This window comes from Hyaena hyaena, unplaced genomic scaffold (assembly GCF_003009895.1).
Source record: "Hyaena hyaena isolate Hyena2069 unplaced genomic scaffold, ASM300989v1 scaffold_322, whole genome shotgun sequence".
Classification (NCBI taxonomy): Eukaryota; Metazoa; Chordata; class Mammalia; order Carnivora; family Hyaenidae; genus Hyaena; species Hyaena hyaena.
In genome coordinates, this window is record NW_024080954.1 from 1829001 (window position 1) to 1856298 (window position 27298).

General features: G+C 38.7%; 1 protein-coding gene across 1 annotated transcript in view; it reads left to right on the forward strand.

The window, feature by feature from the left end:
* CD109 (CD109 molecule) overlaps positions 1-27298 on the forward strand; it is a 139465-nt gene that overhangs the window by 107449 nt on the left and 4718 nt on the right. The window contains exons 24-31 of the mRNA XM_039248932.1: positions 7994-8075; positions 10807-11035; positions 14654-14819; positions 16572-16762; positions 17456-17611; positions 18651-18716; positions 22253-22395; positions 26397-26544. Of these exons, the coding sequence (XP_039104863.1) occupies positions 7994-8075; positions 10807-11035; positions 14654-14819; positions 16572-16762; positions 17456-17611; positions 18651-18716; positions 22253-22395; positions 26397-26544 (1181 nt within the window). The remainder of the gene's footprint in view (positions 1-7993; positions 8076-10806; positions 11036-14653; positions 14820-16571; positions 16763-17455; positions 17612-18650; positions 18717-22252; positions 22396-26396; positions 26545-27298) is intronic.

A 27298-nucleotide genomic window follows, 5' to 3' on the forward strand; every position in this document is an offset into this window, starting at 1 on the left:
CTTAGGTTGTTAAAAGCAGTTGAGCTTAGGATGGAAAAGGTCCAGGAACTGGCAAGATGCTTGAGTGTGGCCAGTGTGTAAGAGGTCTCAAAGGGGCTTCTGATAAAATAGTAAGCGAGGAACGTGGGCTCCTATAGGGAAGGAGACAGCAAAGGCTAGCATCTGAAGTGTCAGGTTAGACCAGAGTGAGCTGTAAGATGGGTGCTCCAAGAGGAAGTGCCGGTCAGTGTCCTTGGCTCTCCCTGGGGTAGTCTGGCACAGACCAGGATGAAGAGGGGGAAGGGGGTTGTGAGTCAGGGGCCATATGCTGCATGAGAGGACAGACTGAGGGGGACCAGGGATTGGAATCAGAGCTGGGTGTGATCTGAGTGCTGCTAAGGGGAAGGAGATAGTGGTATATTTTCCCTCAGGTTAGAGTCAAGCCCTGCAGGCCTCAAATCTGGTTGGGTCTTCCAGGAAGTTCTCAAAGATCTAGCGATTGGTACTTTCCATACAGAGCTGCCCATTCAAAATCATCCTCCTTCGGGGCGCCTGGGTGGCTTAGTGGGGCGCCTGGGGTGGCTTAGTCGGTTAAGCGTCCGACTTTTGCACAGGTCATGATCTCGCGGTTCGTGGGTTCGAGCCCCGCGTCGGGCTCTGTGCTGACTGCCAGCTCAGAGCCTGGAGCCTGTTTCAGTCTGTGACTCCCTCTCTCTCTGACCCTCCCCTGCTCACGCTCTCTCTCTCTCTCTCTCTCTTCTAGAAATAAATAAAAAAATAAATAAAATAAAATAAAATAAAATCATCCTCCTTCAGGGGCACCTGGGTGGCTCAGTTGGTTTAGTGTCCGACCTCTTGATTTCAGCTCAGACCATGATCTCGTGGTTCCTGGGTTCGAGCTTCGTGTCGGGCCCTGTGCTGACAGTACAGAGACTGCTTGGGGTTCTCTGTCTCCCTCTCTCTGTGCCCCTCGCCTACTTGTTTTCTCTCTCTCTTTCTCTCAAAATAAATAAATAAACATTAAAATGATTCTCCTTCATACATGTATTTGTAGGTCATTCATATTTAAATATTTAAACACAAGAGCTGGCTTTTTCAAGTTCTATTATAACGAGATTAAGAAGTGGCACCACCAAAAGAAAAAAAAAAAGTGGCACCAGGTGCTCCCTGTGGAAGTCTGCCCTGCTAAAAGCAAATGAGATTTTACACGTTGCCATCATGGTTATATTAAAGGAGATGAGAAATATTTGGTATTGTCATAATTTAACTCTATACCTTTCGAAAACAAGATTCTGACTTGTATTCAAAATTTAGTGTGACTTCAAGCAGAAAGTACATAGGAACTAGACTGTTGCTTTATATGTTGATACATAGTCTTTGGGATAGTTTAATGAAATAAAATAAAATATTTTAGAAAATGCCACACAATTCCATATTTTGTAAGCTTTATGAATTGTAACATTGGGCTGGTTTCCCCCAGCCTCGTTTTCCCACCTGTAAGACAGGGCTAATAAAATACCTACTTCATGGGGCTGTTTTGAAGATTAAATAAAATATTTTTGTACTTTAGCACAGTAAACACCCAATAACTGTTAGCTATGATATAGTTAGTTGCATTTGACTGAGGCATTAGGGTCCCCAGTCAGCAAGTAAGTCTTGTCCATCTGCCTCAAAAGCAAATGTGAAATTCTTCCACTGTCTCCATCCCATGGTGAATCCTTCCACTCAAATACCATCATTGCTCGCCTGGACAGTTCAGTGTCTTCCCTTTAAGAGCCTCTCTGCTATGCCCACTCCCCTTCAATACAGGCTCCACATATACTAACAGGGATCTTTTGAAAATGTTCAAATCATGCCACTTCCTTCCTTAGAATTCTTTAAAGGGTTCTCTAGTGGGTGAACTGGCCTTGCCTCCCTCCCTCCCCTTGCCCGAGGCTGCCCTCCCTTGGCTTGCTCTTGGCTACATTTGGAACACTCCCAGCTCTGTGGTGCTTCAGGGTCTCTAACCTTGCTCTTCCTTCAACTGGGATCCTCTTCCTCTGGTGTTTCCATGGCTTGGCTCCTTTCTCATCATTTAGGTGGTGTTTCCCTCAGAGTGGCCTTTCCTTCCCATTTAGGAACTCTCATTTATACACCATTTCATTTTCTTCACCACACTTAACATTATTTAAAATGATCTTGTTCGCCTATTATCTGTGTGTTTCCTGTGCTAGAAGGTAACTCCCTGACAGTGGGCATCGTGTTTAATCTCACCATTGTATTGCTATCTAGGCACCTCAGTAAATACAGACTGGATCAGTGAGTTACTGTCAACATTAATCTCTTTGTATGTTCATCATCCTAATGTGGAGATTGGGCCCAGAACGTCTTCCGTAATGCAGAGATTATTTATAAACACTAAATTGTTCTACCTGACCTCGAGAGGTTCTTCTTAGCTAGGAAATGGGACCTGTGTTTTCAGCTCACCTTTTGAGCAGGCGAAGTGGCTGATGGAAGTTGACACAATGGAGCTCCCCCAAACACATCATTTCACATGCTGAACTGAATTGTATTTCAAAGTAGTGGACAAAAGCTTTCCTTGGTATAATGATTTTCATTATGAACTCAGTGTCTCATTTCAGGGACTTTGTTTTTTCTTTTGCCATCACATTTGCCAAAGTCCTTTAAATATACCGTAGTTGTTTTTATTTTTCAAGAAATTAAAGTCACTTTGGCATGAGTCATGATTATATTATTTAAATGTCATTTATGAACAGCGCATTGTTTTACTTAAATCATGCTTGGCCCAGGACCCTTGTAACCTAACCCATTGTTTTTTTGTTCAAAACAACAGCTACATCATTGAATGAAGTCTCTTTTGCTGTCAAAAAGAAAAAATAGAACCATAAAACAAAAACTGTTTTTGATAAGGACTGGAACTCCTGTGAATCAGAGATTGAAGCCACTTGTTTTCCTCAGATATTTAAATCATAGTGCCCATGGCTCTATTTTTCAAGTGTAGACTCAGACCAAGCCTGGTTGAAAACACATTATATTTCTTTTCCATTTAAATAAAAACAGGAAAAATAGATTTGAGAATTCTGATACTGCTTCTGGTCGTCACAAGTGTGGCTAGAGGCGATAGTGAAAACACTGGAAAACTAACCATCCAGGATGTAAGTTCACACTTTCCACGTTCCACACCATACAGAGTAAGGACGTTGAGCATAATTACTTTTCTTTTAGTACAGAAAATATTTTTATCAGCTTTTTACCAGAGGAGGTGAGTGATAGAGTTACAAGGAGCTGATTTTGCTTCTTTTGTTTAAATGTAATTTTGACACTTGAAGTAAACCAAGTCACATTATGTTTAGAATATTTTTCTATTTGTTTCTATGAACAGTGTTTTCATCTTTCTTATGATAGATTTTAAATATTTTACATTCATGGCTATTCCAAAGAAAATTCATGACCCAGTAAGTATGTATCTTGTCTGGCCCTTTATAAATAATAGTTCCTGGGTCATTATCGTATCAACTCTTGACTTCCTTTGTATTTTAGTTTTCAGAAGTGTCTTCTAATTCCTACTGAGCTATTACTTTCTAACTCAAGAGCTATGCGTGAAACTAAGGAATTTAGGGCAACACTCTTATTTCCTCATAAACTTTTAGAGAAGACCATAGTTGTGCCTTTTTTTTACCTATCACGAGAAGTCTCCAACTGAGGTGACTGCCCCTGATTGTTGAATCATTGTATTTATGGTAAATATTCCAGCCAAGTCAACAATGCCCTTTACTGCTTGTGGAATGGTGTTGATGTGCAAGGATACGCAGCTGAGGGTTCTCTAATGATGCATGGCTGGTTGAAAGTGAGGAAGGAAACCTCACAGGGTATTCCTACTAGGAGAGTCAAAGAAGTTCCTCTCTCTGGGTTCTGATTCTCTCCTTTCTTCTGCCATGGGAGCAGAACTGGGGGTTTGGGGTCTAGTGTCCTCTAAGCCAGCTCAAGAAATGTACTCCACAGCTAGGGATTGTCTGTGAGTCCTCCCCCTCCTCTGGGCTGGCTGCCCCTAGGAGTGGAATGGTGTTAGTTGTTGATATTAATGGGGACTGTTGGAGGTCAGCCACCTGAGGGGTAATTTCCATAAGCACTGATCTCATCTGCATGATCTCATCTCTCTCTGACTGGTTTTACAATAACTCATACTTGGAACTGCAGTTGTTGACATGATTTGGGGGGTTGGAGGCACATGGTCCTCCTTTTAGAAGTTGGTCCTTCTTCCCACAGAGGCACCTCCTGTAGTGATGGTGGGTCCTGAACGTTTTCTTTTCTTCTTTCTCCTCTCCTCTCCATCCCTCCCTCCCTCCTCTCATCTCCTGCCTTCCCCTCTCCTCCCCTCCTCTGTCAGATTGAGTTCACAGTGAAACTCTGCTATCTGGTGGATTCAGTCTTGAATTAGAAATTGAGGGAGAATATCTTGGACTCTTGCTAATTTCCTTTGTAAACACTAGAAAGTTATTCTGCTTCTCTGTGAACTCTGCCTTTGAAAAAGGAAGAGATTATATGATGTGTTATTTTCAAGGTTTATGAAAACTAAAAACATGTTGAAGTGAGCTAAAGTAGTGTTAATAATACCTATCATTTTTGCTATTCTTATTTATTTTCTTTCTTGAATATGTAGAACATTAATATGCTTCCAAAAGTCGAACCTATTCTAAAAGGTATATGCAAAGGGGTATCTCTCTCTTGTATCTCTTCTCCCAACTCCTTGTGGGTAACTTCATTTCTAGTTTCTTTCTCTCTCTCTCTGCAGAAATTAACACATATATTTTTTCTTATTTCCCATTTTTCTTCACAAAAGGTAGTATATAAAGCATGCTATTTTAGACTTTGTCTTTTTCGCTTAATCGTGCATACAGAAAATCACTCTTGTGAGTTCAGAGAGATACTCCTCATCTTTTTTTCACAGTTTCATAGACTCCACTGTATAAGTTCTATATTTATTCAACCAGTCTCCAATTTGGGGGCATGTAGGTAGTTCCAGTAATTTTTAAGTTTATTTACTTATTTTGAGGGAGGGAGGAAGGGAGGAAGGGAAAGAAAGAGGGGGAGGCAGGGGGAGAGGATGTGTATGGGAGGGAGGGAGGGAGGGAGAGAGAGAGAGAGGGAGAGTCCCAAGCAGGCTCTGAGCTGCCAGCACAGAGCCCAACGTGGGGCTCAGACTCACGAACTGTGAGATCATGACCTGAGCTGAAATCAAGAGTCAGATGCCTAACCAACTGAGCCATGCAGGTGCCCCTACTTCCAGTATTTTTGCAATTACAAACAAAATTATTCTGCAATGAATAATTTTCTGCACATATTTTTGGGTTGTTGGAGCTATCTTCAGGGTAGAGTCTTAGAAGTGGGATTATTAGGTCAAAAGGTATAGATACTCCCTTACACAGTAGTTATACATTCTGAGTGTCCTGGAGCAATGAAAGAGGTATTGGTTTCCTTATAGCCTTCCCAACAGAATGAGTGGTCAGACTGTTGAATCTTTGCTAATAAGATGAGTGAGAAATGTTATCTCAATGTAGTTTTAATTTGCATTTCACTTATTATGAAGTTGAGCATTTTCCCATATACCGAGGTCCATCTTTCTCTCTCCCTCTCACTTTTTTGGTGAAATTGTTTTTGTCTTTTGTCCATTTTTCTTTCTGTAGGAGATTTACTTTTTTTCTCTAAACTTAAAAGATACTTTATGGGAGTATATGTAAAGATATGTAGTAATAATATATAAAGATATATATAAAATGTATATGTTAATATTAGGCCATTTATCTGTGTTATATGTTGCAAATGTTTCTTCTAATCCATCATCTTTTAACTTTGCTAATAGTGTGTTCTGCCATGGAAAAGTTTAAAACAATTTTTTATGGTCACATTTATTAAATATTTTCTTAGAAATTGCGTGGTTAGATGGGTACCTGGGTGGCTCAATCAGTTAGGCGTCTGAATTTGGCTCAGGTCATGATCTCATGGTTTGTGAGTTTGAGCCCCATGTCAGGCTCTGTGCTGACAGCTCAGGGCCTAGAGCTTGCTTCAGATTCTGTGTCCCTCTTTCTCTGTCCGTCCGCTGCTCATGCTCTTTCTATCTCTCAAAAATAAATAAAAACATTAAAAAAAAGAGAAATTGGATGGTTAGAAAGCTTTTTCCTATGCTCGTAGTATGGAGTGATATTTATTGTTCATTGAGGGCTTGCCATGTAAAATGTACTGTGCTGAGGACTTTTCATACATTAACTGCTAAAAGAGTTCTGTGGGCCAGCAGGAAAACAGCGGCTCTGGAGACATAGGCCTTGGCTATGTCAGGTCAAAGAAGTTGGCTAATTTCTGGCTTCAATACCTCCCAGTTGGATGACTTTGCACTTGGCGTGTTCTGAGTTCCAGTGTCATCATCCCTGAAGATGCAACCTCTAAATAGCATCTCTATCATAGAGGTGTGAGAATTACCTGAGTTAATGTGTGAAAGGGCTTTGGACAGTTCCTGACACATAGTGTTGGATAAAGATTGGATATTAATTATTGTACTGTAGTATTTCAGTTGTAAATATCAAGATTATAACCCATTCTTTAAATCCAACAAAATTCTGAAATCACCTAAATGTTGTTTATATTTCTTTTACTCTAAGTATTAAAGATCACCATGAAACAGTGTCTTGTTTTTTACACTGCGTCTTATTGTAGCCTAAACCAGATACTCAGATCTGGGAGTCTGGGGAGAAGGTCAGGGAGAAAGTTCGGGACATGGCAAGAGCAGATTAATTTTAAACTGTTAATGCTCATATTTTGTTAATTAAATATGAATAATTCTAGTTATTGATTCTTCTAAAATGTGTTATTCATAAAGCAAACTTTTTTTGTTACTAGAGTTTACGAGGGATTGAATTCAACATTTTATAAATGTTTCTGGTTGCCAGGCTCTATGTGACCATGCTGCAAAGTTCACACTGTGTGACGTCACCTGCCTTTAGTGGAAACTTGGCTAAATTACTGCTATTTTAATTTCATTTTTAGCAACTTAGTTTGTTGTGGGTTGTTTGGTGAATCTTTTAGTCTTTGGCCTATGATTTCTCAGTCACTGGTCTTTGAGACCTGCATGCATTGTTTTGCAAATATGAAACATCTGCCTTATTTGCAACCATTTGTTTGTGAATATGAAACATCTGCTTTTATTAAAGTAGCTACATGAGCCTTAACCCCCTCCTCAATTTACTTCTGTAGTGAGACTTTGTTACCACTGTCGGGTTCTTTTTTGTTTGTTTTTTGTTTTTAATGTTTTTACATGTTTATTTATTTTTGAGAGAGAGAGAGAGAGAGAGAGAATACAAAGCACAGAGCCTGACGCAGGGCTCAAACTCACAAACCATGAGATCATGACCTGAGGCGAAGTCAGATGCTTAACCAGCTGAGCCACCCAGCGCCCCATGGTTTTTTTGTTGTTGTTGTTTTTTTATAGTTAGAATTTGGATTGAGGTGGTGGGTATACCAGTTGGTCCTTTGGTTTACCTCAGTTGGCCATGGCCAAAAATGTTTTAAAGCAATTGCCTTACATTATTTAGCAATTTTCCCGTGCTATTTCTTGCCTAAAAAATATAAAGTATTTTTACATACTTTAGATACTATTTTTCTTAGGTAGCAAACAGCTTTAGATGATTAAGCATGGAAACTATCGTAGTCAATACTACAGAATTAAATAAAACTTGGCCTTTAATTTTGCTTGCTTTAAAATGGCTAGAATTGTTGTGTCCATTATAGTATTATTCTGAATTTTATTTGGGGCTATCACAGTTCTTATTTCACCATTCTGCTTAAGAAGTGTTGATATTTTAAATTTCTCACAGCACTTACTATAGAAAATATTCAATATCAGTTGTTAATTTGATGTCTTCTTTTACATTCTCTGTTCATGTTTCCTCAATTTAAAGACATGATTAGAAATTTATTTATTTCAAGTTGTGATTACATTGATTATCTACTTTTGTGTCTTCAGGTTATCAAAGAGAACTTCTCTATCAGAGGGAAGATGGCTCTTTCAGTGCTTTTGGGAATGATGATCCTTCTGGTAGTACTTGGTAAGTGTTTGACTAACAGAACAAATCTTTCATGAATGGGCTCTCATTAGGTCAAAATGGCCATGGAATTGACGGATGTGTCCCATTATATATAGACTTATAGGTTTCTTTTCCCATTGCCTGGCTTTAAAATAAGTTTTCCTTTGTAAATATGGTTTTAAAGCAATAATAAGTAAAATGTTTTTATTTAGGTAAGTCATAAATCCCCCTTTTTTGTGGTAGGGAAAGCAATAAAAATACTTAAGAAACTTTTTTTTTTTTTTAACATTTATTCATTTTTGAGAGACAGTGAGAGACAGAGCATGAGTGGGGGAAGAGCAGAGAGAGAGAGGGAGACACAGAATCCGAAGCGGGCTCCAGGCTCTGAGCTGTCAGCACAGAACCTGATGCAGGGCTCCAACTCACTGACCATGAGATTGTGACCTGAGCCCAAGTTGGATGCCCAACTGACTGAGACACCCAGGTGCCCCATAAAATACTTTTTGATGATGGTATAGTTGACAAGAAAAACTGGTTAGAAATACTGAGTGATTATGACATAGTTCTTTATTTTTTTTAAGGGCTTTTTATTAGAGAGAGAGCATGCCAGTAGGGAAAGGGTGGAGGGAGAGAGGCTCCTGCACTCCCACACTCAGTATGGAGCCTGACTCAGGGCTCCATCCCGCCATCCTGCAATCATGACCTGAGCCAAAATCAAGAGTTGGATGCTCAACCGATGGAGCTACCCAGGCGCCCCAACATAGTTCTTTTCTTAATCAGACATGATCAATACAAATTTTGTGTTAATACAGTCAACATTGTTTCTTTAAGGTTATTTTTTTGTGAAAACAGTGATAGAATTAAGTAATAAGCATCCAGATTTCCTCCAGAATGGAATCTATGTGGCTGATTTTGGATGATTACTTTTTCTCCTTGCACTGTTGTCAGTGCTACATTTCACCTAGAAGAAGGTTGACTAACTGTAGCAGTCGGGTTAGACAAGGCACACTGTGGTAACAGCAACCCCTAAAATCCCTTAACAAGGGCTTCTTTCTTGCTCAGGCTGCATTTCTTCTTTGGGTCAGCAGGGGGCTCTGTAGTCTGTCAGCTGCCACCATCTCCCCAGGAGGCTCCAGGCTTGCAGCAGCCTGGAAAGAGAAGGCTGGAGTATCTACCACTGGTAATTAGGTACTTCAGCCTGGGTGCAGCATTTCTTCAGTTTATCATTATCAGAGCTGCTCACAGGCCATGTGACCTTTGCTCTTAACTTCGAAAGGGCAAAGAAGTGAATTTCTCTGCACACTCAAAGTAGAATAGAGGACCAGATATTACTGAATATTAGTGATATTTATCACACTAAACATTTCATAGGATGAACCATATCTGCTTCAAATTTTCTTTTGGCATGTATCAGAATATAGATCCATAAATAGAAAGGTTTCAGTGTTTTATTGCTTGATGATCTTTTCATCTAAATATTTATTGTTCCATAGCAAGCATTGGCAGACTTTTGCTGTAAAGGCTCAGATAGTAAATATGTTAGGCATTGCAGGCCACATAGAATCTCTGTTGTTTCCTCTCCTCTTCCTCCCTCCCTTCTTTCTTTCTTTCTTTCTTTCTTTCTTTCTTTCTTTCTTTCTTTCTTTCTTTCTTTCTTTCTTCCTTCCTTCCTTCCTTCCTTCCTTCCTTCCTTCCTTCCTTCCTTCCTTCCTTTCTTTCTTTCTTTCTTTCTTTCTTTCTTTCTTTCTTTCCTTTCTTCCATCCTTCCTTCCTTCCTTCTCTCTCCTTCCTTCCTTCCTTCTCTCTCTCTTTCTTTCTTTCTTTCTTTCTTTCTTTCTTTCTTTCTTTCTTTCTTTCTTTTCTTTTCTTTTTCTCTTTAATAACCATTCTCAGGTGGAGGGTGGTGGAAGAGAGGCACACATAAATAGACCTTGGGCTGGCTTTGGCACAAGGGCCAGATTTGGCCCAGACTGATTGGTTCTTAGGCTGTAATATTCTGACTTCTTATAGGAGAGAAACTATCCATTTTTCTCTACTTAAAAGTACTACGATTTGACTGTGAATTATATATAGTTCATCCCTGGCATTAGGGTTGAGCCAAGTGTGTGATGAGATCTTCTTTGGTAAATACCTAGAAGAGTCCAAAGATGATAACCTTGGACAATTTATTTTTATATTTATTTATTTATTAAATTTTTAAAAATGTTTTATTTATTTCTGAGAGAGAGAGAGACAGCGTGAGCAGGGGAGGGTCAGAGAGAGAGGGAGACACAGAATCTGAAACAGGCTCCAGGCTCTGAGCTGGCAGTCAGCACAGAGCCCGACGTGGGGCTCAAACCCACAAACCATGTGATCATGACCTGAGCTGAAGTCGGACGCTTAATCGATTGAGCCACCCAGGCACCCCACCTTGGACAATTTATTTAACTCTCCTGGAGTGTCACATTCTGAATCTATAAAATAATAAGGCATGATTAGATGACTTTTAAATTCCTTTCCAAATCCGGTATTTTGTGAGTTGACCTGGAATTTCTTGACCACACTCAAGTGGAAACTGGACCTACCAGCTAGGCTGAGATGTTTATGTTGTTTCTTTGTTGTCTTTCTTCCCTCTGTTCCTTCTTCAGTTACCATCCTTTGGTGAATCTTCTGGTGAGAAACTATGTTGTTACTGTTGGTATTTTCTTGCTCATTGTTATTTAGAGGACTTCATAAAGTGTATTTTATATATTTTTTCTCCTTTTTCACCTAGGTTGTCAGCTTTTGTTTTAAGATGTTTCCTTGAAGCTGATCCTTATATAGATATTGATCCGAATGTGTTACACAGAACATATACTTGGCTCAAAGGACGTCAGAAATCCAATGGTGAATTTTGGGAGCCAGGAAGAGTGATCCATAGTGAGCTTCAAGGTGGCAATAAAAGTCCAGTAACACTTACAGCTTATGTTGTGACTTCTCTCCTGAGATATAAAAAATATCAGGTATTTAATCTTTAATAAATGATGGGCGAGGAATTACAAGGAAGGTAGGTCTTGATGGATCAAATATGTGTCTGGAAACTTAAAGGCTTTTGCAATTTTATATCACATTTGAGGTCTGAATTTGGATACCTTCTGGCTTGGCATTTCTGGCCTTATTTTAGAATCTGAGAATGAAGAACTCACTCTTTTAGAATAACAAAGAGAATTCTAAAAATGCTTTCTAATATAAATGTTGTGCTTGCTATTGGTAAGATAAATCAATGCATATTTTATCATTGGAAAGGTTAATTTCTTAGGGGAAAGAAGATTCTTCAGAGTTTGGGAATGTATTCTAGCACATTTAGATTGTGAAAGATTTTTTTTTTTTTAATTTCTAAAATATCATGGAGCAATGACAATGTCTGCTAATTTAGTACAGAGTACACCCACACTCTAAAAATCATGTTAAAAAGGCATGGATGTCTGGATAAGAATGTGTATACATGGAAAGTTATGCTAATGAGCTTAATTTTGCTCCAGAGCTGTCTCAGTGATTGATGCCTTTATTGCTTTAATGCCAACTGCATTTCACAGGATCAAAAACAACCATTCTCTGTTGTAAGCTCCTACTATTTCCCTAGTCCAGTACTAGGCACATGGAAAATCAACTTTCCCCTAAATCTAGAGCCTCAACACCTGAGGTCAGATGTGAGTAATATTTTTCTCAAGCTGTATTTTGTGCTCTCATCTGAGTTCATGATATTAAATGGTAGAAACAATGGCAAAAGTTCTGCTTTTTATTTCTTATTCCTTCTAGGGAATGGTGCCTGTTTTTTACTCATAAAAACTGAAAAGCAGTGTTCTTTTCTTCTTTTTTTAAAAAAAATTTAAGTTTCTTTTCTTTCTTTCTGTTTTTATTTAAATTCCAGTTACTTCATACACTGTAATATTACTTCCAGATGAAGAATTTAGTGATTCAACACTTCCATACAGCACCCTGTGCTCATCACAAGTGCCCTTCTTAGTCCCATCACCTGGTTCACCCATCTCCCCAGCCTCCTCCCCTCTGATAACCATCAGTTTGCTCTCTATAGTTAAGAGTCCCGGGGTGCCTGGGTTGCTTAGTCGGTTAAGCGTCCGACTTTCGCTTAGGTCATGATCTTGCGGTTCGTGGGTTTGAGCCCCGAGTTGGGCTCTGTGCTGACTGCCAGCTCAGAGCCTGGAGCCTGTTTCAGAGTCTGTCACTCCCTCTCTCTCTGACCCTCCCCTGCTCACACTGTCTCTNGCCTGACCGAGATTCTCTCTCCCATTCTCTGCCCCTCTCCCTTGCTCACACACTCTCTTTTTCTCTCTCTAAAATAAAATAAAAAAATAAAATAAAATAGGCCAAATATCTGAACAGACATTTCATCAAAGAAAATATAGGAGGGGCGCCTGGGGGGCTTAGTCGCTTAAGCGTCCGACTTTCGCTTAGGTCATGATCTCGCGGTTCGTGGGTTCGAGCCCCGCGTCGGGCCCTGTGCTGACTGCCAGCTCGGAGCCTGGAGCCTGTTTCAGAGTCTGTCACTCCCTCTCTCTCTGACCCTCCCCTGCTCACACTGTCTCTCTCTCTCTCCTAGAAATAAATAAAAATATTAAAAAAAAAGAGCCTGTTTCTTGGTTTGCCTCTCTCTCTTTTTTACCTTATTTGTTCATTTGCTTTGTTTTTTAAATTCCACATGAGTGTAGTCCTATGATATTTGTCTTTCTCTGACTTATTTTGCTTAGCATAATACTTTCTAGTTCCATCCATGTGTTTGCAAGTGGCAAGATTTCATTCTTTTTTTTATGGCTGAGTAATATTCCATTGTGTGTGTGCGTGTTGTGGGTGTATGGGTGTTTGTATGTATACTACATCTTCTTTATCCATTCATCAGTCAGTGGACACTTGGGCTGTTTCCATAATTTGGCTATTGTAGATAATTCTGGTATAAACACTGGGGTGCATGTATCCGTTTGAATCAGTATTTTTGTATTCTTTGGGTAAATTCCTAGTAGTGAAATTGCTAGATGATAGGATAGTTCTATTTTAATGTTCTGAGGAACCTCCGTACTGTTTTCCAGAGTGGCTGTACCAGTTTACATTCCCACCAACAGTGCGAGAGGATTCCCCTTTCTTCACATCCTTGCCAACACCTGCTATTTCTTGTGTTGTTGATTTTAGCCATTCTGATAGGTGTGATCTCATTGTAGTTCTGATTTGCATTTCCCTGATGATGAGTGGTGTTGAGCATCTTATGATTTACTTGTTGGCCATCTGTATGTCTTCTTTGGAAAACTGTCTATTCATATCTTCTGCCCATTTTTAAAAAAGAAATTCCTTTTTTATTTTATTTTTAAGTGATCTCTATACCCAACATGGGGCTCACACTCACAACCCTGAGATCAAGAGGCATATGCTCCACTGACCAAGCCAACCAGGTGCCCCTCTTCTGTCCATCTCTAATAGGATTATTTGTTTTTTGGGTGTTGAGTTGTATCATTTCTTTATATGTTTTGGATACTAACCCTTTATCAGATATGTCATTTGCAAATATCTTCTACCATTCCATAGATGTGCCTGTTAGTTTTGTTGATGGTTTCCTTTGCTGTGCAGAAGCTTTTTATTTTGTTGTAATCTCAGTAGTTTGTTTTTGCTTTTGTTTCTATTGCTTCAAGAGACATATCCAGAAAAGTTGCTATGGCCAGTGTCAAAGAGGTTATGCCTATGTTCTCTTCTAGGGCTTTTATGGTTTCAGGTCTCATATTTAGGCCTTTAATAAATTATGAATTTGTTTTTGTAAATGGTATAAGAAAGTGGCCCAGTTTCATTCTTTTGCATGTTGCTGTCCAGTTTTCCCAACACCATTTGTTGAAGAGACGATCTTTTTCTCATTGGATATCCTTTCCTGCTTGATTGAAGATTAATTGACTATGTAGTTGTGGGTTCCTTTCTGGATTTTCTATTCTGTTCTGTTGATATGTGTGTCTGTTTTTGTGCCAGTACAATACTGTTTTGATTACTACAGTTTCATAATATAACTTGAAGTCTGAAATTGTGATGCCTTCAGCTTTGCTTTTGTTTTTCAAGATTGTTTTGGCTATTCAGGGTCTTTGTGGTTCCATACAAATTTTAGGAGTGTTTATTTTAGCTCTGTGAAAAATGCTGATGGTATTTTGATAGAGACTGAATTAAATGTATATATTGTTTGGGTAGTATCAACATTTTAACAATATTTGTTCTCCCAATCCATTACCATGGAATGTCTTTCCATTTCTTTGTGTCATCTTCAATTTCTTTCATCAGTGTTTTATAGTTTTCAGAGTACAGGTCTTTCACCTGTTTGGTTAGGTTTATTCTTAGATATCTTATTGTTTTTGCTGCAATTATAAATGGGTTTGATTCCTTCATTTCTCTTTCAAAAGCAGTGTTATTTTCAAAATGAATAGCAAATCTTTAAATGTCTGTGACCATCATTGATTCCTACTGCCTAGGAAAAGTTAGGTGCTTAACAGACACTGAAATTACTTTTTGAACAAATGTTTGAAAATGCTCATTTAAATGTGTGGTAATGAGTTATTTTGAATAGTAAAATGTATGGTTTTTTTTTTTTTTTCAAGCCTAATATTGATGTTCAAGAGTCAATCAACTTTTTGGAGTCTGAATTTAATAGAGGAATTTCAGATAATTATACTCTAGCTCTTATAACTTATGCACTGTCATCTGTGGGGAGCCCTAAAGCCAAGGAAGCTTTGAATATGCTGACTTGGAGAGCAGAACAGGAAGGTAATGCATGGGGTTGTTTGAGATTGTTAGACTGCTATGCATTATGAAATATATAAATTATGTGAGAGGGTTTTGTAAGCCAGGTGTGAAGCTGATAACATTTATATCTTCTGAATGAGAAGAGGGGCACCTAGATGGCTCAGTGGGTTAAGCGTCCAACTTCAGCTCAGGTCATGATCTCATGGTTTGTGAACTCAAGCCCTGTATCAGGCTCTGTGCTGACAGCTTAGAGCCTGGAGTCTGCTTTGGATTCCGTGTCTCCCTCTCTCTCTACCCTTCCCCCACCTGTCCTCTGTCTCTGTCTCTCAAAAATAAATAAACATTAAAAAAATCTTTGAATGGGAAGAAAAATGAAATGCAGATGAGATCTGATGGGTCTGACATGGCTGCTTCTGCTCTCCCTGAGTTTTCAAGAGAATTTGGGACTTGGGTGTTTCCTTCTTTTAGATCTGTTCTGCTCTATGTCAGTTACCTTTTGGGTTCTCTGATACCATTTCTGGCTGGGTGGCCTTCAGTGGTCATTAGGACGTTGGATTGTGGAGAGACATGGGTTTGAATTCTGGTTTTACCACTTGCTTTTATGAGTTTTAGTTTTTTCCCCTAACTATAAAATGGGAATAACTGCTAGCAAATGTTCAAAATTTGAACGAATATGCTAACTAATAGAAATGCAAATGCCAAAAAATGCTATTAAGTGAGTTGGATAACTTTTTGTTCTAAGGAGCTGCAACAGGACAAAAGCACAGGTGTTGCTACTTCCCAAATGGGCTCTTTGGTCAGGGAACCAGGGAGTGGTGTGGATGTGTGGGAGAGACAGAGAGAGATAGGCAGATATACACACAGACATAGAGATGGGGATGGGTGGGCAAAAATAATTTTACATAATGTCTACTGATTCAAAGCCCTGTTGATTCAAGAAGGGATAATTGTAGAAAGTGCTTTCTACACTACACTACAGAAAGCGATTTCTAAGACTGTGAAAAATATCGCATATTGTTAGCAGTACCTTAGAATGAATTCTTACTATCTTTTTTGACTGCTGCAGTGCTGGGGATATATTATTACATAGGGATGGAAGTCCTTGACATTTCTTCTATGCTTGTTCAAGTGGTAGTTATTTCACATTCCACCTAAGTGTAATCATCTGAAGAGTAATATTTGAAAGGAGGTAGGGAGCACCAAGTAAGATGTTCCTCTGGGAGAAGCAGGGATATTTCTAGGAAGATTGTCGAGTTGGCCACGGTCCTTCATTTTTTTCTTGGGGCCTTGGATTTTGAACTTATAACACCAAATTTCAGATAATGAAAAAAAGGCGAGGTTTCCTAGAACATTAGAGCTGGTTAATGGCAGATTCCCAGAACAGAGTTCTTTCTAATGTATCCTAAAATATTTTGGGAATGGCCTGGTCAGAAAAGTTATATACATTATCTTCTAGAGTATATGTTATAGCTGTTTAGTCTTGAGCCAAACATGTGGGATTTCTCTTGGGAAATTATTTTCATCAAAACATTCTCAAATATAAGCAAGAGGAAAAGGATGAAAGTTTAAAAGTTATGATACTTTAGAAAGTGACATATGCATGTTTATAAGTGTGTCTGTGTTTGCAAATACACATATATTTGCATGGCATAAATATGTACATATATATTTCTATATTTAGTCAGGTAGAACTTGGACCAGTGTAAGGATATTTAATGGTATAAAATGTATTTTTATTCAGTTGGTCAGATTATTACTACTTATCTTTTGCAGGAGACATGCAATTCTGGGTGTCTTCAGAGTCTAAACTTTCTGAATCCTGGCAGCCACGCTCCCTGGATATTGAAATTGCGGCCTATGCGCTGCTCTCACACTTCCTGCAATATCAGGTTTCTGAGGGAATCCCGATTATGAAGTGGCTCAGCCGGCAAAGAAATAGCTTGGGAGGTTTTGCATCTACCCAGGTGAGTGATGATAGTTTTTAAGTTTTTTTATGTTTATTTATTTATTTTGAGAGAGAGACAGAGAGAGACAGAGAGAACACACATAAGCCTGGGAGGGGCAGAGAGAAGGAGAGACACAATCCCAAACAGGCTCCGCACCACCAGCTCAGAGCCTGATGTGGGGCTCCAGCTCATGAAAAATGAGGTCATGACCTGAGTCGAGACCAAAAGTCAATGATTAACTGACTGTGGCACCCTGGTGCCCCATAGTTTTTAATTTGTTAAACTAATTAATAGTTTAAATATATATGTAATTTTAAAAGGAAGTATATGATTGCTTTTTTCATGACTTAATAAAATTGGCAATTAAAACATTTAGTACCTTAAGTCAAAGGTCTGGGTTACTCATTTTAATTTTTTCTCATCACTGATATAAACAACATATCTGATATGTATATGGAATAAATTAGTACCCCATTGTGTTGGTCGTCTTTCATCTATGGTAACTGATACAGTAGATCAGTTTCAGTCAGCAGATATTTCCCAAGCTTCTCCTGAACTGTAGGTCAAGGACATTCAAAAATGAAGAAAGGAGAGCCCCATTCTCAAGAAAGGTGGATGAATGCATAGTGGGTGTCCTAAACATTACTTAATTTACTCTTTGGTGACCTTGATATATACTTATATGCACACATATTTTTCTTTCCTCAACAGGACACCATTGTAGCCTTGAAGGCCTTATCTGAATTTGCAGCTCTAATGAACACAGAAAGTACAAACATCCAAGTGATTGTGATGGGGCCCAGTTCACCAAGCCCTATAAAGTTTCAGATTGACAGACAGAACCGGTTTCTCCTCCAGATGGCAGAGGTGTGGACAAGAGGGGTGGTTATTTAAAATTCCATGTAGATGATTCCTTATGCTGAAATGCTATTTTATTTCTATCCTATTGACTTCAACAAAGACTTGTTCTAGAGCCGTGAAAAGGGACTGGGGGGAAGGAGTGTCCTCCTTTGGTTCAAGTGGTGAGCTGGGGAAGAAAGGAGGGGATGGGAACTTTGGAAAGATTTGGAAAAGGAGGAACCATGGGCTGTATCATATTGGGAAGAGAACGAACACACCTATTAAGTTCCTATTCTTTGCAGGCACTGTGCCAAATTTCTTTACATGTGCTATTGCATTTACTTCTCAAACCAACACTAAGAAAGTAAGTACTTTCACCCCCATCATACACATGATAAAACTGAAGCTGAGAAAGAGGTTAAGTAATTTGTTCAAGATCATGTTGCTAGTAATAGTAGAGCTAGGATTTGAACCCATGATTTCAGACCATGTTGTTTTTTAGCTGTACCACATGTCCCCTTAGGAGAATTGATAGCACCAGTAGTAGGATTCTTCCTTTGAGACGGAATAAAGGATTATCTTAGACCCTAACTTTACTCCTGTGGTTGATAGAGTGAGGGATGAAAGTGATAACTTCAAGGCTGGAAACTGAGGAAGAGGGGTGGTGGTAGAAGAGAAGGAATAGTGTTAATCATAATCAGTGATCACGTGTCCGTGGGTTCACAGGAAGGCCAGAAGATTAGGTGCTGTCTAAGGAGACTGGAGGATGGAGAGGACTTTTGTTTCTTGTCTTTTCTGCTTCAGAAGGGCAGCCCTGTCGGTAGCACTAATGTGCCCTCCCAGAGGGCAAAGGTGAGGGTGCCTGGAGAGTGTGCCCTTCATCTGCCTTCACGTCTCTTCCCTGATTAGCCCACAGCTTTTGACATGTGAGGCTGTGTGAAATTCTTAGAGCTTTCCGCAGATGACGCACACTCCTAGTGTGAGAGAACACTGATTTCTGGTGCTACGTTGCAGGACCTAGATATGGAATATTAACCTTATGCACCTTTTATTCACCTTTATTCAGCTTGCGGTGGTACAGCCAATTGCAGTTAATGTTTCCGCAAGTGGTTTTGGATTTGCTATTTGTCAGGTAGGTAACAAGGTTTATTTTTATTCAGTTAAATATGGCTTGTTATAATAATTCTTTGGGGTACTGCTAAATCTTTAACTTAATGTATGAAATTCTTAAGGATTTGTTTCTGTGGACTTAGGCAATAAAAATAACTCTCTTTAATAAAAAGTATTAGAGATGTTACTACTAGTTGACAGTAACCAAATGGATTGATAATCCTGGAAAAATATTTCTTGAGTATCATATACTTTTTGAGGCTATGATTAAGTTCTTCCAATGTGATTCATGTGACTTGTTGGGAACTCCCATCTTTTTTGTGAAAATACAGCTCAGAAATTGTAATGCTGGGAGAGTTTCTACTATGACTCGATAAATAAATATGATAAATTTTAAATTTTACCTGTAACTTTTTAATATTCATCTAAAAACGTAAAGGTCAACATGATATTACAAGGAATTGACTTGAAGATAGGACATGTGCCCCTTTAATGGAAAATCATATATAATAGTAAATCAAACAATTAGAGCATGATAGGTTCAGTGTTTTGTTATAAGAGTAAAATCCAAAGAAACTTACCCTTAATGGTGTAGTGGAGCTAAGATAAAATTGAAGAGTATATAAAATCCTGAATGGGATAGTTATTATAGTACATAATACATTGAAAATTATAGGGACTTGAACATAATCTTATTGGAAACCAAAAACAGTATGTGATGGGACCAAAAATCATTATGTGTTTGGTTAGAATATACACACCAAACAAACCCCGAAAGATTTACTGAGAATGTTAAAAAAATGGCTATAATAGAGAAAAGGTACTTTTCTAAAAACCATGCAAGTATTATAGTTGAAAGTACAGGTATACTTGCTAAGTAGGGCAAATAAAATTATTTCCATGTAATTCTAAGATTATTTTGTATCAAAACACGGTAGTAAATGTCTTAAAAATCGAGGAAAAATGATCACAGTTAAAAGGAACAGAACCCAAGAAAAAGGGTAGGAAGAGAAAGGGTGAATGATTTAAATTTGTCTTTACTAACAAAGGCCATGTGAAAATTTTCATTCTCAAGCTGTTTTTCAATGCAAACAGCAATCTAAAAGTAAATACATAGGCTATTTTAGATACAGTTGCAACTATATATGTATTTAAGTCACCAAATTGGTTGGAATTCATTCTTGATAAACCAAATGTAGACAAATTACTGAAGCCGAATGAGTTTCACTTGAGTCTTGAAGGAACAGAGCAGTAAATGTGGTACCTGCTGGGGCACCTGGGTGGCTTAGTCAGTTAAGTATTCGACTTCAGCTCAGGTCATGATCTCGTTGGTTTGTGGGCTTGGGCCCTGCATCAGGTGCTGTGCTGACACATCAGAGCCTGGATCCTGCTTCAGATTCTGTTTCTCCCTCTCGCTCTGCTCCTCCTCTGCTCATGCTGTGTCTCTCTCTGTCTCTCAAAAATGAATAAATGTTAAAAAATATTTAAAAAGATGTGATACATGCTGTTCAGAACACTCACTATTCCAAATCTGTATCAACATTCAGAAACCCGATAGGCACTTCTCATGATGGAGAAACTAACTGCAAAAAATAGTTTCTGGTCACCCAGAAATAGTTATTGAGATATCTTTCAGTTGATATTTTTGTAAGCACTCTGGCTACAGAAAGGCAAAGAAACCTCTCAGGTTTGCAGTAAGTGTTAACATCTTTGAAGTACCAAAATGCTAAGCTGTTGGAAATAAACTGCAAGACGTCTCATAGTTTTTGTAGGTCAAACATGGACCCTAATACTAAGTTATAGATAAGTATTAATTATGACCCAGAGAACACATTTAGTAGGTTTTGTTTGTTTCCTGCTCACGTTGGTCTCTAATGACAATTGCATGCCCCTGGAATGGGGATGATGGAAATAACAGACACCATCTCTCCAATTTTATGAAAACATTCTTCAGCTCCTCTAAGAATATTCTAAAATTTTAATTGTGGTTCCAGAAAGAGTTAGAGAACATCCAGAGGGAGATAATCAGAATGATCAAGGGAATGAAGCTAACTATAGCAGAATAAAAAGTCAGAAATCTTAGGTTTGAAAGATGAAGGCTTAGAAGATTTTTTAAAGTGTGAAAATCGGGGCGCCTGGGTGGCTTAGTCGGTTGAGCGTCCAACTTTCGCTTAGGTCGTGATCTCGCGGTTCGTGAGTTCGAGCCCCGCGTCGGGCTCTGTGTTGACTGGCAGCTCAGAGCCTGGAGCCTGTTTCAGTCTGTGACTCCCTCTCTCTCTGACCCTCCCCTGCTCACGCTGTCTCTCTCTATCTCTCCTAGAAATAAATAAATAAATAAAACATTTAAAAAAAAATAAAAATAAAGTGTGAAAATCAGGGGCACTTGGGTGGCTCCGTCAGTCACTTAAGTGTCTGGCTCTTGGTTTTGGCTCAGGTCATGATCTCATAGTTCATGGATTCAAGCCTTGTGTCAGGCTCCTTTGCTGACAGTGCAGAGCCTGTTTGGGATTCTTTCTTTCTCTCCTTCTCTATCTTTGCCCCTCCCCTGCTCACGCACATGCTCATGCTCCCTCTTTCTCTCAAAATAAAGAAATAAAACTTAAAAAATTTAAAGTGTGAAAATCTACAGTGGGTACTAGGTATTTACTTCTGAGGTGTGTGTGTGTGTGTGTGTGTGTGCGCGCGCACCCGTGCATGTGTGACTTAAGTATAAGAAAATACAATATTAAATAGCAACAGTATGGCTTATGAACTGTGGTATCAAAAAAGGTGGAAGAGGTACACAATTGAAGTAGATTCCAACTCAACGTGGCATGAGGCAGGTGTAGGATATTTTGAGAATATTCTAGAGTTTCTGATCTTAGGAACTCTTTGGGAAAAAAAAAACCCAAAAACAAAAACCCCCAAAAACTTGTCTTCACACTTGCCCAGTGTCCCCCCAGCACCTTTCACACTAGTGGTAGGCACAGAGTATTTGCTGAAAAAAGACCACATTGTCTTGAAATCCATTAATTATTTTATCATCTTTGAAAAATGTTATATGATCAAAAAGAATGCTGAGCAATTGAACAAGTTTCTGTTCAACCAGGGCTCTTGAATGTTTGACTTTTACTTTATCTCACTGAGAGTTTCTAAGGTTCCTGTTTGTGAAAAATGACACCAGTTGGGCAGCAGAACTTAGAAATTAGTGGATGCTCTCAAGAAAAGAGATAGGCTGTCGTTTCACTTCTTTTCCTAAAGGGAATGTTTTAAATGCTTTGAAAAGAAAAAAAGCCATACTCATGAATATCATGAAGGTCTATACTTGTTTTGGAGGATTAACTAACAATTTCCTCAATTTTCAAAATCATTGCTTATAAGCTTTTATAACATTTGTTAATATTAATACTTTGTTAGCTAGTAAAACTAGTTTTTTTTTCTCCGTTGATGATTACAATTCTAGTTGGGCTTATCCCAAAGAGAATCATCAACTGATATTGAGCATGCATAATGATGGTAATTTTTTGCTAAGAATTGATTACTAATTTAGTATTTATGCTGATTTATTATTTATTGCAGCTTAATGTTATTTATAATGTGAAAGATTCAGGTTCCTCAAGAAGACGAAGATCTGTTCAAGACCAAGAAGCCTTTGATTTAGATGTTGCTGTAAAAGACAATAAAGATGATATCAATCACTTGAATCTGAATGTGTGTACAAGGTTGGTATCTCTTAAGTCCTTTCTGTTTAAAAAAGAATAGATTTGAAGTTTTAATTATATATATGTAGTCATCTAACTATATCAACATAAGGAGTTACATTTAACAAAGATTTCAGTTATGATTACACTTCCAATTACAAATTGGAAATCCTGTTTAATTGTATTTAAGTATTTCTCAATGTGTCCAAAATTATTTACAAGTCATCCTTGTATTTAAAACAAATCTGAATAGAAAAATTTATAAAATATAGGTCTACTTTAACAAAACTTTAAATGAACCAATCATGTTTAAACTCTAAAATCAGTTATTTCTTGGCTACTCGTGATTTTGTCAAATAATTATATGAGGCTCATATTTAACCTTTAGTGTTAGGCTTTTATTCCGAGACTTCATAAGAATATGCAAGTTTAATGAAGAGAATAGTTTATTTAGACACTGAAAATCTGACAGTTTAGAACGTCCTCACCTTGGATAAATAGGCACTTTTAGCTTCTAGGAGTACTTAATAAGGTGATTCTTAAATTTGCTCTGTTTCCAAAGCATCTGAAGATCTTGCCAAAAAGAAAAGGGGTTCCCAGGGCACTTGGGCAGTTCAGTCTTTTAAGCGTCTGACTTCGGCTCAGGTCATGATCTCACAGTTCGTGGGTTCGAGCCCCGCGTCAGACTCTGTGCTCACAGCTAGCTCAGAGCCTGGAGCCTGTTTCAGATTCTGTGTCTCCCTCTCTCTCTGACCCTCCCCTGCTCTCTCTCTCTATCAGACATAAATAAAACATTAAAAAAAAAAAAGGAAAGGGGTTCCTACTCACAGACTTCACGGATTCAGTCTGTGAGCTGTCTTCTTCAGCTTTCTTGGTCATTCTAATGCACACACAAGTTTGAGAGAAAATCGTTTAGAAGGTTCTTGAATCAAGAGACACTACAGTTTCTTCCTGGTCAGTCCTCTTAACCCTGTAGCATTGGGTGTTACGTGGGGAGTTACTGCAAAGATGCACTGATACTGAGGAGCTGCCGTTTGCTCTTTTTAAATACCCCATAGTGGTCTGGTTGAACTTAGTTTGCTGTTGGGCTGGAAATCACTGATGTGGTCCTGAGCTGCCAGATGCTTTTCAGGATCATCTCTGAGTGTTTCCCCGGGTGGCTAACCTGTTTAGCCATTTCTTGTAGAGTCCAGTCTCCTTCATTACTGCTACTAGAAAATGAAGAAAGTGAAAAATGAAATTAATCAAGAATCACCCCTAGAACACAGAGTTGCCCACTGAAAGGGCATCCAGGTTGAACTTGTTATAATCTACAGGCACAAGGCTGGTACACTGCAGGCATTCTGGTACAGATATACTGTCTTGGGCCTTCATGTTCATGATATTGGTATAAATGTCACATTCCTTCCCTTACTGGGCATTTTGGACCAGCAGGAGGGGGATATCAGAATTTCTTCAGTGCCTTCCTGTTTAGCTAAGAAGAGAGTAGGACTCCTGTTATTCTTTTATTTTTTAGATTTTTAAAAAATGTTTTATTTATTTCTGAGAGAGAGAGAGAAACAGTGTGAGCAGGGGAGGGTCACAAAGAGGGAGCCACAGAATCTGAAGCAGGCTCCAGGCTCTGGGGTGTTAGCACAGAGCCCGATGCGGGGCTCGAACCCACAAACCATGAGATCATGACCTGAGCCAAAGTTGGACGCTGAACTGACTGAGCTACCCAGGCGCCCCTAGGACTCCTGTTATTCTTTACAAAGCTTGTGATTGGGTTCTTTCCCAGAATAGCAGCATCAGGTTTTTATTATTATTATTGTAAGTAGTAATAACCTACATTTATTACAGATTTACATGCCAGATATTATACCAAGCACTTTTACATGCATCTCATTTAATTTTTACAATAACTATAAAGCAGGTGGTATTATTAATCCTGCTTTTCTCATTCATTCACTCATCATTCATTCATTCATTCTTCATTCATTCATTCATTCATTCAGTAAATATCATTTGAGTCTCCATTATGTGCCAAACATTGTATTAGGTGTTGGAATATAATGGCGATTTAAAAAAGACACAGGCCCTGTCTTCATGGAACTTACTGTTTGGAGGAGAGACAGAAATTAATAAAAATAAATATAAGTAAGTTTAAAATTCTAGTTTTGAAATGGTCAAAGAAGAATAGTCTTTGGAGCCATGAGAGTAATTTTACCTGTTAGGAGGTCACTTGAAGAAGCAGATGAGGAAAATTAGGTGAAACTAAGATTCAGATCATGATGGGGCCTTTTTACTTATCAGGGCTCATGAAAGCATGCAGGATTCCAGATCTTAACCTATCATCAGGAATCAGATGGGTAACAGACTTTAATAGATAGAGGATATATATATCTATCCCCTCACTTTTTTTGGAGAAGCTGGAGAATGGAACTGTTTTCATGTGAAAGTAGGGATTGGTTTTATAAATAGGATTTGGATGCTGCTACTAGTTTTCTGAGAAAAATCTGATATGAAATACAAATATTTTCAGTGAAAATTCTCAGTGGCACTTAATAAAAAGAAAAACTGATATTTCAGGCACTTGATTCCCATCAGTAGGGTCCAAGCTCTTACTCATCTCAGGCAAGTTTTTCTGTGTATGGCATGGTAATTTAACAAGTTTTGCCCTAGGCCGGTAGAAAGACCAGGTCAACCAGGGCACTCTTGATGGTGTGCTGAAAGTCATCGTATGTAAGCAGATTGGCCATTCTTCTCATCTCTAATGTTTGCTTAGATACAAACACCTCTAGCTGCAATGCGCTTATTTGTTTTCAATAGCATCCCTTCTGGCTGCGTGCATCGCCCCACAGATGGTTTCACTTGTTTGGGACTGCTGAGCCAGCTGTCGTCAGCAGTTGTAACTGTATGGCTTTTCCATCAGCCATGTTTGGCAGCCATCGGTTTGCTGCTCTAAAAAGCAAGACTCTCTACCAGCCCTTCTTGCCTTTTGCCTTCTGAAAGGACAACAGGAACTCACTTAACAATGATCCTTTCATGTTGGAGACAAACTCCTCTCCATAACCACACTGGGCTCTTTCTGCTCCAAACAAAAGAGCTCTTGCCACCTATTCATTTTAGAAAACTATTTATTTTACAGGAGACAAAACGTTGTTGGTGCCCAGATCCTTTGATGCTCACATTGTGTACAACAGGATGAGAGAACAATGTAGTGTAACAAAACTTTCCGAGGCTTGTAATTCTCACCAGGTGGCCAGAGAAAACACAAAACATGCTCCAAGTATGTGGGAGAACAAAGAGGACTCTCCCTACTGGTCATTTTCTAAAACCAGAAGATTGCTAAAGACTTGGCGGTGGTCTACTGCTAAGCGGTCAAGTTTTCAGTTTCTTTTTCAGTTCCTGGCTTTCAGCTGCAAAGCTTAGTGCTGCAACTTCTGAGAAAATGAAAAATGTAATTCAGCTTGGAGTCACCCCTAGAGCACAGAGTTGCCTAGCGAAAGGGCATCCAGGTTGAACTTGTTATAATCTACAGGCACAAGGCTGGTACACTGCAGGCATTTCGTGTCAAATGAACACATTTTTAAATTATTATTCCTCTTATGGTTGAAAATTATAGAATCTCATACCTATAAGGAAAGGATTGTGGGTTTTACAACTTCAGTGGTTCTTACTTCAACTAAACAGTAAACATTTGGAATAACACTTGGCAGTTTTATTTTATTTTTTTAAATTTTTAACGTTTATTTATTTTTGAGAGAGAGGGAGAGACAGAATGTGAGGGCCAGAGGGGCAGAGAGGGAGGGAGACACAGAGTCTGAAGCAGGATCCAGGCTCTGAGCTGTCAACACAGAGCCCGACGTGAGGCTCGAATCCATGAACTGTGAGATCATGACCTGAGCTGATGTCAGATGCTTAACTAACTGAGCCGCCCAGGTGCCCCAGCAGTTTTAACTTTTATCTGAAGACAGTTTGCCAATGGCTTTAGGTTTTTCCTAAAGAGTTTTCTTCATTTCATCCTTTCCTCTTTGATTTAGGTTTTTGGGCCCAGCTAGAAGTGGCATGGCCCTTATGGAAGTGAATCTGCTCAGTGGTTTTACTGTGCCTTCAGATGCAATTCCTCTGAGTGAGACAGTGAAGAAAGTGGAACACGATCATGGGAAACTCAACCTATATTTAGATTCTGTAAGTAGTGAAACCCAAGGTTTGTATAGGTGACCAGCAACAAGGCTGCCGTTTATTGGGTTCAAAAGTCTGCCTTGCCTTGCGCGTGTTTCCTTTGTCATTTGAGCTTTTTGTGTCCCTGAATGACTCTAATATGGCAATCACATATTTGTCCCCGCTCAACAGGCATCACTATAAAATCAATTTAAAGAGAATACTGTTAATGACAAGCCTGAGGATAGTCTTGTTAACTAAGCCATTATTTCATGCCAGATGTAAACTCTGTAGAAGTTGTCACATTATAATTTCAAAAATTCAATCCTGTTCCCAGTTTGAGAACCTTTCTGCCTCAGGGAATTGCTAAAATTATCAGTTTCAGCGCTGATGATGAAAGCTTTAATTATAAGTTTTAAAATGCTTTCACGAAGCTTTTAATAAATCCCAAAAGGACTAATATTCCTGCATTGAATATACAGGTGCTTACATCCTAGAAAAATATTCTCAGAGGTTTGGTCTTCAGACAAATAATTATATACTTTTCATATAGTCTTCTCATTGTTGTATGAAAATTACTGATTCAAGAATAAGGTGTATAAAATACGTGAGAGAAATGTAAGAATTCAAAACAGTATTTGTATCTTAAAACTGCTGGTGTGTAATTTATTCTTTTCTTCTAATATCTACATGAAACTCCCGTTCAATTGCACTTGAGTTCTAAGTGTTCTTATAATATCATGTTACAAGGAGGGAATGTCTATGTTTCTTATTCCAGGTT